Below are 13,241 nucleotides of genomic sequence, written 5' to 3'. Positions count from 1 at the left end.
GCTGGCTCCCAGCTTCCTGGCTGGTCTGTCACCTCAGAACCACCTTGGGAAGCGGCAGGCAAGGCCCAGAATGGTCCAGGACTCATTCAAGGTTACATAGCAGGGCAGGGGTGCGCTGGCTGTAGCCAAGGCCTGGGACTTATAAGCCTAGAACCCTTTGCTCACCCAGAAGTGACCTCTTCTAGGCCTTGCCACATTCCTGCTTCTCACCAAGCCAGCCATTCCTCGAGGGCAGAGCCTATATATAGAAGCCTTTAAACACTAATACTTTGACAAATAAAATTCATAATTTATCTCACAAATGGCCTGGCTGGAAGGCTGGTACCTCCTAAGATGGGCTGTGCTCTGGTGGGATGATCCATGTGGCAGGCAGGGGTATTTCTTAAGTACAGGGGACCAGGTGATGCCCAGGGCCACACAGGAGCAGCTGTAGCAGCCAGGGGAGCCTGGTGGCTCAGTCAGCACCCTCCAGCCCAGCCCGAGCTAAGAGACCGGATGAGCACCTTTGGGAAAGGATTGACTTTCCAAGTGCACCTAAGAGATGGAGCTGGTTACTCTGGGCCAGGGAGGATAGGGAATATCGGGAGGAGGGGCAGCAGGCATACACACACTAGCCACACTCACACACACACCCTGGGGGGACCAACTCTGCCAGAACCAAGAGAAAAAAGAAATAAGGAATTGGGATTAAAGATGGCGGCAGACTAAGTGGAAAATACACTGACACTCTCCTGGGACCAAACTGGAATTACAACTAAAATATAGAAAAACCATTCTGAATAATCAACTGCAACTGAAGACAAGCTGGAGAGCATCCTCATAACCAAGGAGGAAAAGCAGAGACCGCAGAGAGACTGGTAGGAAGTGTGGAGATGCGAGAGGGCTGGCTGGGCTCCCACAGCAGCCACTGAAGGTCTAGATGGATATCTCAGCTGTGGAGGATTCCCACTGAGGACTCTGGGGTCTAAACCCCAGGCTGGGCTTCCCAGCCAAGAGCACCAGAACTGAAAAAGGTGCCCACATAACATCTGGCCGTGAAAAACAGCTGGGTTTCTATCAGCCAAGGAGAGATGGCTGGAAATGCAGGCACCCTCTTAAAGAGCCAATGCACAAAGTTTAGTGTGCAACTACACACCTTGAGCTCTAGCAGAGGGAGGGCAGAGTGGACTAGAGCTGTGTGAGGAGAATCTAGTTTGTGGGCTCTGGAGATAGAGCTCAGAGGGTACCCCTCTGGATTCCTGTGCTGAGTCATTACCCCATACTGCAGAGGACATCTTTCTCAAGCAGACGTTATGCTGCTTTTACCTTGGGGGGTGGGGTGGGAAGCAATTGCCCCACCCTGCTGGAAAACCTCTCGCTATACCGGGTGAAGTTTCTACAGCCTGAGGCTCCTTAAGAGACTGATGACAATCAGCAGCCCCACCCTGTGGTGTTTCTACAGTGTGGGACTCATTAAGAGAAGCAGGTTAATCAGCCTATAGGCAGATGCAGACTTCAGAGTGCTTTGAATCTTTGCCTGATCTGCTTCTGGAGACCAGGCCTTGGAAAAGCAGACTTTGGTGTGCATCTTGGTCCTGTCCAACTTCACCCAGCCCCAGCAGAGGAGACCTCAAGCTGAGGGTTGTTGATAGTTCCAAACAGGGTACTCAGGGCCAGTCACAAATTGCATCTGACATTGGCGTGTACCAGAGACCCTCCAAAAAGACTGAGAGTCCTAGCAGATCTACCTAATACATAGAAACAAACCTGAACAGGCAGCCAAAATGGGGAGACAAAAAAACAAGCCCCAAATGCAAAAACAAGAGAAGCCTCCAGAAAAAGAGTTAAATGAAATGGAGATAAGCAATCTATCAGATATAGAGTTCAGGATACTGATTGTAAGGATGTTCAACAGCATGAAAAAAGATAGAGAAACTATAAAGGAAATGAAGAATAACATAGCAGAAATAAAGAATACATTGCAAGTGATAAACAGCAGATTAGAGAAAGCTGAGGATCGAATCAGCAAATTAGAAAACAGGTAGAAAAAATCAGATCCAAAAAGAAAAGACAATTAAACAGGAGGACAGTTTAAGGGAGCTATGGGACAACATGAAACATAACAATATTCATATTATAGGAATTCCAAAAGGAAAAGAGAAAAAGTAAGGGATAGAGAATTTGTTTGAAGAAATAATGGCAGAAAACTTCCCCAACCTGGTCAAGGAAAAAGTCACACAAGTCCAAGAGGCACAGAGAGTCCCAAGCAAGAAGAATCCGAAGAGGCCCACACCCAGACACATCATAATTAAAATGCCAAAAATTCAAGACAAAGAATCTTAAAGGCAGCAAGAGAAAAGCAATCTGTTACCTACAAAGGAGCTCCCATAAGGCTGTCAGCTGACTTCTCATCAGAAACTCTACAGGCCAGAAGGGAACGGCATGAAGTATTCAAGGTAACGCAAAACAAGAATCTGAAACCAAGACTACTCTCTCCAACAAGGCTTTCATTCAAAATAGACGGTGAAATAAAAAGTGACCCAGGCAAAAAAAAGGTAAAGGAATTTATCACCACCAAACCAGCATTGCAGGAAATGTTAAAGGAACTGCTGTAATTAGAAGCAGAAATAGAGAGAGAGAAACATAGGGATAAAGAATTAAAATGGCAATAGATAAGTATCTATCAATAATAACCTTAAATGTAAAACAAGTCTCTACAAGTTCAAGAAGATGATCAAGCATCTGAGATCATAATGGCATGAAATTAAAAATCAACTACAGTAAAAACACTCAAAAACATTCAAACACATGGAGACTGAGTAACATGTTATTAAACAATGGATGGTTTACCAATAAGAACAAGAAAGAAATAAAAAACTTCTTGGAAACAAATGAAAGTGAACACACAACAACCCCAAATCTGTGGGACACAGCGAAAGCAGTCTTAAGAGGGAAGTTTATAGCACTACAAGCCTACCTCAAAAAGCAAAAAAAAAATTTTAGTAAACTATCTAACCCCACAACTTAAAGAATTAGAAAGCTCTCCTATGAGGTCATCCTGACCAGGGCTTTTTGCTGGTAGTATTTTTATTGCTACTTTGATTTCATCAGTTGTTATTAGCCTATTCAGGTTTTCTGATTCTTCCTTATTCAGTTTTATATGGTCTCACTCATGTGGAATCTAGTAAACAAAATAGACTGGGTAACAAAGTAGATCCAGAGACAGAAGTATGGAATAGACTGATGAATCTCAGTGGGAAGGCAGGGGTGGGGGATTGGGTGGGGAGAGATTAATCAAAGAATTTATATACATATACACATTACCCAGGGACACAGACAATAGTGTGGTGAGGGGGGGTGGGCGGGTGGAAGGGATCAATGGGGAAAAAAGGGGTATCTGTAATACTTTCAACAATAAAGATAAACTTAAAAAAAGAAAAGGAATTATACATGACCTCAATTCTCTCCCAGGTGGGTGGTCTCCTTGTGGGGGATAGCTGGAGGAGGAAGAAAAGGAAGGAAGAGAAAGAGGGATGGCTGAGGCAGGCAGACCAGAAGACAAGTGACGCTGCCAGCCTGACTGTTCTTTTGCTGGAGTCTAACCTGGAAGCTGACCTCTCTCATGGTCCCCTGTGCACACATCCCCTCCCCAGGACTGAGCAGCTCACACCTTAGACCATTATTAGCCATTCATACCTCAGCAGGGATTAGCCCTAGAAAGCCAGTATGGAATGTTCTGGCCCTCTCAGGATTTGGGGTGGGAGAGATCAAGGAGTCTCTGGCTGCTGTCATAGGACCAGGTCAGTCAGTCCACTTCACACACCTTTGTTCTCACTGTTCCTCTGTAGAAATACCCTATTGTTACCCCTTACTTGGCCTTTGGAAATGTGTTTGTAGTTCAGTGTGAGCTCACATGACACCTCCTCCATGAAGCCTCTGTAAAGAGCCTCAGCTAGGGCCAGGGCTGCTCTGGAAGCTGTCTCAGCAGTTTGATGGGTTATTAAGATGGCCTAGGGGTGCTGAGCTGTGTAAGCCCTAGCCCTGCCCTGGGGAACACAGTGGGAGTAGGAGGCTGCTGAAGCTCCAAACAAAGGAAGAAGGGAGAGAGGTAAACACGCCAGCAGTGCTCCGCAGAGGGGACATCTTCCTGGGGGCTTGAGAAGAGCTGTGTGGGGGAAGAGACCTGTGAGCTGGACTCTGAAGGCCAGGTGGGAGATCTCCAGGCACAGGTGTGACCACTACAGTGGGAGAAAGGCCCATTGAGGTTTTTTTTAAAACAGGCTTCGCCCCACCCTTCCTCCACCCCATTCCTGGCCCCATGGCCACGGCTGCCTGTGAGCGGGTACACTTTCTACTAACACACTTCATCATTTCATGAAATGGATCCAGCTGCTTTGTGCTCTGGAGCTGGAGGCAAAGAAGGGACTTCAGACAGGCAGGGAGTTGGGGACAGAGCAAGTCACTAGGACTCTGCCTCCATTCTTTGGTGACCCAGCTGAGTCCCTTCACCCTTCTGAGTAATCAAACCTGCTTTTTGGGGTGATAGTGAGGACGGGGTGTGTCAATAGGCCAGGGCTTTCTATAGGCAATATGAGCAGGAGCTCAGAAAATGGTAGTTGAGTTGGCAGGACAAGCTCTCACTCTGTCTTTCCCCCACTCCTGCCACCCGCCCCCAGCCCCAGCTACCCATCTTTCTCCTCTGCTTTCTCTGCCTCTCTCTTCCTCTCCCTTTCTCTCCTGTTTGCCTACTGTGTGTCTTTCTCTTTCTGTCACCTTCCCCCTCTCCTGCATCCTGGTCATTTCTTGGTGGCAGAGCTGGACAGGGCCCTAGGCTGTCTTTTAGGAGCCTTCAGCCTCCCTTGCCAGGTCTGCCATCCTTCTCATCAATTGTCACTCCTTCCTCTTGCAGACCCAGTCATAGGAACTTAGGGTTTTGGGTCAAGATGATATCTTGCATACCTGCCTTATTTTCCACGCTGAACATCCAGAGGTCCTGGCATCCCCAAGGCCCCAGTGATGGCAATAGCACCTTTCATGTCTGTGTGTGCTGGGGATCCCTATGGTTCCTGAGTGACACTGAGTGGGAACATCATGAAATATTTATACTGGAAACCTAAAATAACTAAACCTTCTACCCCACGCTGCAGCTGACCCCAAATTAGGTGAGATTCTAGCATAGACAATGCCCCAGGCATGGGAGAAGGGTATGGTGGGAAAACACTGAAAAAATTCTGTGTTCAGCATACCACTTTTGGATAGTTGGGGAAAGGCTTTTGTCAGGTTTGAGGGAGCCAGGGTGTTTACTTGCAGCTACCTAAGGACTAGTGCCTTTCTTCAGCCCCTATGCCCCCCTGACATGCCTGCCCACCTGGTCTGGCTTGTGTGTCAGAAAGAATCCCCACTTTACACCAGGCAGCTCTTGGGGCAGGCAACCGGGCCAGAAAGAGCAGAGTTGTACTGCCTCACTAACTTTGTGGCCTAGACCTAAAGCAAATGAATTCCCTTTTGGAAGCATCATTTATTCTCATCTGTAAAATGGATAAGAAATACTTCTTTTGAATGCTGGTGTGAGTATTTCTGAGACAGTGTATAAAGCCCCAAACCTGACCTGTAGCATGTGCTCTGCAGATGTTAGTCCATTTTATAAGAGCAGGTGTCTGACTGGCTTGTGAGGGCTGGGCCTCTAGATGCTGCCAAATGAGGTCCAAGCCCACCCACAGGTGATCCCGTGCCCCTTTTGTCTCCACCAGTTGCCCTTTCCCACCCTGAACCCTAGAGGAGATAGCCACAATGTGAGTGCCCTCAAACAGATCCTTCAAGCCCCAGTTGAACTGCAGTTGGCCTGAGCCCCTGCTCATCTTAATCCCCCAGCCATATTTAAGGATGTTGACTTTCCAGCTGAAGAAAGTACAGTTGCTATTGTGGGCTTTCTCTGGGACCCTGGAATCCAGCCTCTCAGTGCACAGCGGGGGAAATATGTCAGGGAGGACAGACAATGCCCCTGGCCACACAGTGGAGTGGCTGGTGTGGGGAACAGCTGAGCCAAGCCATATCTTCCCTGGGACATGAGTGGGGGTGCGATGGGGGCAGCACAAGTCTATTGGGGGTGATAGGCAGCCCTGGTGCTGTGGGACTGGGAGGACTCAGGCTGCTGTGGGGTCTGAGCATTGTGTCCTAGCATGGCTCCTCTGCCTGCCTACCTGCATGCCTTCAGTGTTTATTTCCTTTGTATTTATTGGTCCAATCTTTAAACTCTTGCCCTGTGGGAAGCCCTTCAGGGGACAAGGATCCAAAATAAAACACTGATTAAAATGCATAAAACACTTCACCTTGGGAATTGCAGGAGTAACCTGCAGGAGGATTAATGGTGCCAGTTTTGGTGGCCCCTCAGACATGACCCTGCCAGCATCCTTAGGTGACAGGGACCTCATGGGTATGCTGTGCTCCTGCTCTGTCAGCTCTGGCAAGTACCTTAGCCTCTCCAGGCCTCAGTTTCCCCACCTTTCAAGACAGCCACATGTAAAAGGTGAGGGGTGAGGCAGTTCAGGGAATTTGCCCTTCTGGAGCTGTCCTGGTCCTGTGGAGCATGGCCTGTTGCTCTGTGGGTCTAACTGCCAGGCCCGAGGGTGGCAGTCACATGGCAATCCTGACCAGCTTTTCTATCAACATATTTGGATTCCCCAGGTCTCTCATTACTCAGCTGCCTGCTTCAGAGTCAGCCTCATCAAAGGAACTTCAACCCCTGTAAAACTCAGGTATACACACTTCCGTTCAACTGGAGTCTGTATGTGCCACTACATTGGCCCATAGGCACCTCAACCTCTAGCAGCTGAGATGACCCATGACTCTTGGACCCAGAATTAAACACATGGAACAGGTGAAGGGCCAAGTGCTAAGGCTTTGGAGCATAGTTTCTTTCTTTGCTCACATCACCAGAGAGCTCTCACCTTTAGTAATTATTCAGGATTTTGTGACATTCTTTCCTGACTGACATGCCTTTTTTAGTTCTATCTTTTTATCATTTCATTGCCTAACTTTTCTTTTGATTGGCTCAAGTAATTTTTAGAATAATGTGTGCTATACATCAGTTACATAATATCACTACTAATAAATGTAAGGTGTTGGCAAGAAATGATTTCTGACTGGGTAGGTCAAGGATGCTTCATGGAGGAGATGGCCTTTGGGGTGGAAGATCACAAAGGCTGCTGGGCAGGAGGCTGGGAGAGTTCTCCAAACAAAGATGGCTTCAAGGCAGAAATGTGAGAACAAGGCCGGAATTCCTGGGTGACATCATTGGACAGAGTGTTGGGAAAGGAGGTGATGGATAAGTTGAGGCAAGGTGGTAAAGGCTTCAAATACGAGATTCCTGCCTGTGTGAGGGGCTTACCAACATCTCAGGTGGCCTGTGCCCTTGCTAACCCTCTCTTATTCTTCAGCCCCCTCTACAACAGCCCCCATCTTGCCCACCAACCCAGCCCCTGGCTGGGTGCTAAAAGTCCTCTTTACCTCTCTAGGTCCCCAGCCTCACATCAGTGCTGGCCTCAGCTGCCTGCCCAATTACTTATTGATCGCCTGCCAGGATGTTTGCTTTTCTGCTGGGTCATTGGAGTGCGTGTGACTGTGGGTGGGAAAGGACAAACCACAGAAGAATCTAGAGAGAGTATGAGAGGGGCTGAAGGGAAGAGGGTGGACAAAGCCCTTGGGGATAACAAAACCTTGCAATTCTATAACATGCCAGTGACAGCTAGAGCCCTTTCTGGTTAATCAGTCATTTAGTTGATCTACAACCAGGGAGCACCTGTCAGTCCTGGGAGACAACTGGAGCATTGGAAAGTATGTGGCTCCATTGGAGCCTTACAGACCAGAGTTCTGATCTGACATCCCTCTTTACGGGCTGGGTATCTTTGGACAACCCCCGCCTCGCCCTTACCAAGCCCCACTTGCCTTAAGGGTTGAAGTGTGGATGACAAGAACTGTGGCCTTCAAAGTGGAGACTGTGCACAGGTGTCGGGAGAAGCTGGAAGGGGTGGGAGAAGGGCCTGAGCTGGGGCAGGGAGGTGGGCCTTCCCAGACTGGGCTTCCCGTTCCTGTTGTGAGTACCCGTCAGGGCCATGATGTGGGGTATGTGGACAGGCAGCAGAGCCCCAGGGTGCCAGGTTGGGGTGGGATGGATCTTTACCCCACCAGCAGTGGGAGGGCTGCAGCTTGGCTCCCAGAAGCCATCTTGTCTACCCCCTGGAGTTTGGAGAAGTCCAGACTAGCCCTCCCAGTCCCCTCCTTACCTTGCTGGGCCAATTTTTCATGTTGTGGAACAGAGGAGGGAAGGAGGAAATGGGGAGACCTTCTGGGTACAAATGTGAGCAAACGGCCTCTGAACACAGACTGGGAAACAGTAACGGAGGGCTAGCTTCACACACCCCTTGCTCACTCCACCTGTAGCCGGTGCTCAAGCTAGGCCCTGGCACTATCGCCTGTGTCACCATCACCTAACTTCTGCATGTTCCTCAGGGCCCAGATATGACAAGCCTCACATCGTCAGAGCTGCAGTGTGGACCGGCCCCTCCAGGCTGCCCATGCCATCCTGGGCTTTGGGGATCTGACTGCCTCCCTCAGACTAGCAGCTGCACAAAACTTGACACTAGGATGAAGGTGATTGGAATCCCAAGAGGCAGAGCAATGAAGGCTATGGGAGTCTTTAGAGGGGAGCATACTTCCTACTTGGGATCAGAAAAAGCTTCTCAGGGCAGTGGATGTGAAATTAGGCCGAGAAGGTGAGGTTTCAAACAGGCAGGGGAATGATATTCCAGGAGGACAGAACTGCTTGAGCCAAAGCCAGGAAAACTCAGTCCTTGTGTTCTGCACTTAGGAGCCCGAGTGGGTTACTGTGGGGACCCAGAAGAATGGGAAAGTTGGAGAGACATTACTGGGAGGCATGAGGGTCCTGGTTTTCTGGGTGGAAGTGCCCTCCACTGATCTAGAAACCCCACTGGGGAGCAGGTTTGTGAACACTGACAGGTACCACTGGGTTTGCTGATTGCACGGACTCAGGCTGTTGGCTCAGCTGCATTTCTATGAGAAGGGGGCCATGGTGTCTGCACCTAGGGTAGCTGAGGCTACAGGCTGTGAGGTGGGTCCCCAGTAGCCTCAGAAGCCCTTGCCTGCAAGCTAGGGACCAGATATGTTCCTCTGCAGACTGTTCCCAGAGGCCTCAGCCTTGAGCCCCTTTTGCCCCTCTGAGAGCCCCAAGGATAACTCAGCAGGTCTAACTTTATGCCTAATGAGCACCAGGGGAAGCAGTGGCTCAGGATGCAGGGGGCAGGGGCTGCATGGTGCACACCTAGAGTCACACTGCCTATAAAACATAAAGGAGGTGGGTGTAATCTGGGGGGGCCAATACCAGGCTGCTCTGAGGTGGCCTTTTCCTTCCCATGAACCCCCTCGACCCTAGAGATGCTGGGAAGGGTCCTTCAGGAGGATTCTGGGCAGAGTAAGCAGCAAGGAGGAAGCAGCATAGGGTGGCATGACCCCCCCACCCTCCTGCTGGGCATCTGCACCTCACTGTGGAGTCCCAGGCAGGTGTCATATACCACTCTGGCCCCTCACCTTTCTGTCTGTGTCAGGGACATTCCTTTTCTTTTTCTTTTTTTCTGAGGATATTCTTTCCATTCATTTTAGAGTGAAAGGAAGGGAGTGGGAGGGAGAGAGAAACATCAATGTGAGAGAGACACATCGATTGGCTCCTTCCGCATGTGCTCCCACCAGGGCTGGGAATCAAACCTGTGACCCCTTGGTGTGTAGGCTGCCACACTAACCACTGAGAAAACCGGCCAGGCCTGTATCAAGGACATTCTGATGGGGCAGGAGGGCAGGGGGCACCCAGAGGGCTGAGGGTGGGGTCCGGCCACATGTTACCTCTAACCACCCCCTCTGTCCTGTGCTTGTTCCTGGCTCTAGGTAAGCAAGAGGATGCTGACAGGGGGTGAGAGGAGCATGCCCAGCCCCCTCCTGACCTGCTGGCAGCCCATCCTCCTGCTGGTGCTGGGGTCGGTGCTGTCAGGCTCAGCCACAGGCTGCCCACCCCGCTGCGAGTGCTCTGCACAGGACCGTGCGGTGCTCTGCCACCGCAAGCGCTTTGTGGCTGTGCCCGAAGGCATCCCCACTGAGACCCGCCTGCTGGACCTGGGCAAGAACCGCATCAAAACGCTCAACCAGGATGAGTTTGCCAGTTTCCCGCACCTGGAGGAGCTGGAGCTCAATGAGAACATTGTGAGCACTGTGGAGCCTGGCACCTTCAATAACCTCTTCAACCTCCGAACGCTGGGGCTCCGCAGCAACCGTCTGAAGCTCATCCCCCTGGGCGTCTTCACTGGCCTCAGCAACCTAACCAAGCTGGACATCAGCGAGAATAAGATTGTCATCCTGCTGGACTACATGTTCCAGGACCTGTACAACCTAAAGTCGCTGGAAGTGGGCGACAACGACCTCGTCTACATCTCCCACCGAGCCTTCAGCGGCCTCAACAGCCTGGAGCAGCTGACACTGGAGAAATGCAATCTGACTTCCATCCCCACGGAGGCACTGTCCCACCTGCATGGTCTCATCGTCCTGAGGCTCCGGCACCTCAACATCAATGCCATCCGGGACTATTCCTTCAAGAGGTTGTACAGGCTCAAGGTCTTGGAGATCTCCCACTGGCCGTACTTGGACACCATGACACCCAACTGCCTCTATGGTCTCAATCTGACATCCCTATCCATCACGCACTGCAATCTGACTGCTGTGCCCTACCTGGCTGTGCGCCACCTGGTCTATCTACGCTTCCTCAATCTCTCCTACAACCCCATCAGCACCATCGAGGGTTCCATGTTGCATGAGCTGCTACGACTGCAGGAGATCCAGCTGGTGGGTGGGCAGCTGGCTGTGGTGGAGCCCTATGCCTTTCGTGGCCTCAACTACCTGCGTGTGCTCAACGTCTCTAGCAACCAGCTGACCACACTGGAGGAGTCCGCCTTCCACTCAGTGGGCAACCTGGAGACGCTCATCCTGGACTCCAACCCACTGGCCTGCGACTGCCGTCTCCTATGGGTATTCCGGCGCCGCTGGCGGCTCAACTTCAACCGGCAGCAACCCACGTGTGCCACACCTGAGTTTGTCCAGGGCAAGGAGTTCAAGGACTTCCCCGACGTGCTCCTGCCCAACTACTTCACTTGCCGCCGTGCCCGCATCCGGGACCGCAAGGCCCAACAGGTGTTTGTGGATGAGGGCCACACGGTCCAGTTTGTGTGCCGGGCGGATGGTGACCCGCCACCCGCCATCCTCTGGCTATCACCCCGCAAGCACCTGGTCTCTGCCAAGAGCAATGGGCGGCTCACAGTCTTCCCTGATGGCACACTGGAGGTGCGCTACGCCCAGGTACAGGACAACGGCACGTACCTGTGCATTGCAGCCAATGCAGGTGGCAATGACTCCATGCCCGCCCACCTGCATGTGCGCAGCTACTCACCTGACTGGCCCCATCACCCCAACAAGACCTTCGCCTTCATCTCCAACCAGCCAGGTGAGGGGGAGGCCAACAGCACCCGAGCCACTGTGCCTTTCCCCTTCGACATCAAGACCCTCATTATTGCCACCACCATGGGCTTCATCTCCTTCCTGGGTGTTGTACTTTTCTGCCTGGTGCTTCTGTTCCTCTGGAGCCGGGGTAAGGGCAACACAAAGCATAACATAGAGATTGAGTACGTGCCGCGCAAGTCAGACACAGGCATCAGCTCCACCGATGCGCCCCGGAAGTTCAACATGAAGATGATATGAGCATGGGCAGGCTCCCTCCCAGGTCCTTTGCCACCCCTCTCTGCCCCTACTCCTGTGTCTGGCTGCCCCACTGGCCCTCACCACCTCCCCTCTCTCTACCAGGACCTCAGAAGTCTGGGGAATCCGCTGCACAGGGGCACATACAGACAGACTGGAGTTGGAAGCTGACAGACAGACACACAGCAGTCAATAATTCAGTTTAAAAAGTTACGAACTTCTGTAACTTGGGTTTCAATAATTATGGATTTTTATGAAAACTTGAAATAATAAAAAGAGAAAAAAACTATTTCCTATAGCTAGTCGGAATGCAGACTTTTGACGTCCTGATTGCTCCAGGGCCTTCTTCCAACTCAGTTTCTTGTTTTTCCCCTCTTCCTCCTTTCTCTTCTCTTCCCCTGTGGGGAGGGATCACTCAGGAAAACAGGAAAAGAGGTTCCAGCCCCACCTGCCCACCCTGCCTCGTCAGCCTAAAGGAGCAGGCAGAGGGCTGGCTGTTTGCTGGGAGCAGGTGGAGGGGACAGGGCCGCCCCATGAGGGCGGGCCTGTGCTGAGCTGCCAAGGGTCAGGGGCCTGGTTGGGTGTGGCTGATACTGTGGACAGGGGTTGTCCTCCTGGAGGACAGCATAGTCAGCTGAGAGAGCCAGGGACTGGAGGCAGGGACGAGGCCTAACTTCTGGTCCCAGCTGTGCCACTGACTTGCCATGGGGCCACAAACAGGTCACTGACCCTCTCTGGGCCTCAGTCTCCACGTCTGTACAGATGGAAGAGTTGCTCCCTGTCCTGCCTACCTCACAGGGCTGTTGTGAGGAATTGATGAGCTGTATGTGAAACATTTTGTAACCTGTAAAGTGCTGTGCACACACGTGGGTGACTGTTCTCATTCTAGTCATTATTATCTCATGGTGGGGGGTGGGCTTCCTGAAGGGATCTCCGTGGGGTTAGGTTGGGGTTGAGCGGGGAGAGGGCCTGCTCATGCTCAGGGACTTCCAGAAGCGCCTGCCAGGGCAGTGGCCAAAAACATCAGCTAGATGAACTAGGCTTTAGACCCACAGGGATGTCCCAAGGCCCATGAGCATCATGGCTTCAGCCACCTCTGTTCTGGGATCCTCCCAGGCAGAATACCCCTGTAGCTTTGGTTTAGACCTATCCAGGGATTGGGAACATCAGCTCTTGGCACAAGCATTTATCGAGTGCCTGCTGTATGTCACTTCCCATGTAGAGTGCCCAGTTTTGAGGGCTGGGGAAGGCAGTTCTGGGGCTCACTTTTGGATTGCTCAGACCCAAGTCACCATCCCAGCTTTGCTCCATCTTCCGCAGGGCCCTATCCTGGGCTGTGAAGTATTCTGGATTGGGATCCACCAGCACATGAGCTGACCAGGAAGGTCAGATGTGGCCCTGCCCGCTCACACCAAACCTAGACACTCCAAACTCAGCTCTGAAAAGGGATGCTC

General features: G+C 51.4%; 1 protein-coding gene across 5 annotated transcripts in view; it reads left to right on the top strand.

The window, feature by feature from the left end:
• LINGO1 (leucine rich repeat and Ig domain containing 1) overlaps positions 1-12,652 on the top strand; it is a 220,733-nt gene extending 208,081 nt beyond the window's left edge. For all 5 annotated transcript variants that reach the window (XM_087824104.1, XM_087824098.1, XM_016214200.2 and 2 more), the window contains one exon: positions 9,934-12,652. In XM_087824104.1, the coding sequence (XP_087680230.1) occupies positions 9,934-11,790 (1,857 nt within the window). In that variant the 3' untranslated portion in view covers positions 11,791-12,652. The remainder of the gene's footprint in view (positions 1-9,933) is intronic.
• Positions 12,653-13,241: the final 589 nt, after the last annotated feature.

Source organism: Miniopterus natalensis, chromosome 1 (assembly GCF_054644295.1).
Source record: "Miniopterus natalensis isolate mMinNat1 chromosome 1, mMinNat1.hap1, whole genome shotgun sequence".
Lineage (NCBI taxonomy): Eukaryota > Metazoa > Chordata > Mammalia > Chiroptera > Miniopteridae > Miniopterus > Miniopterus natalensis.
The sequence above is the reverse complement of the archived record's forward strand: the minus strand, read 5'-3'. Positions and strand labels throughout refer to the sequence as shown.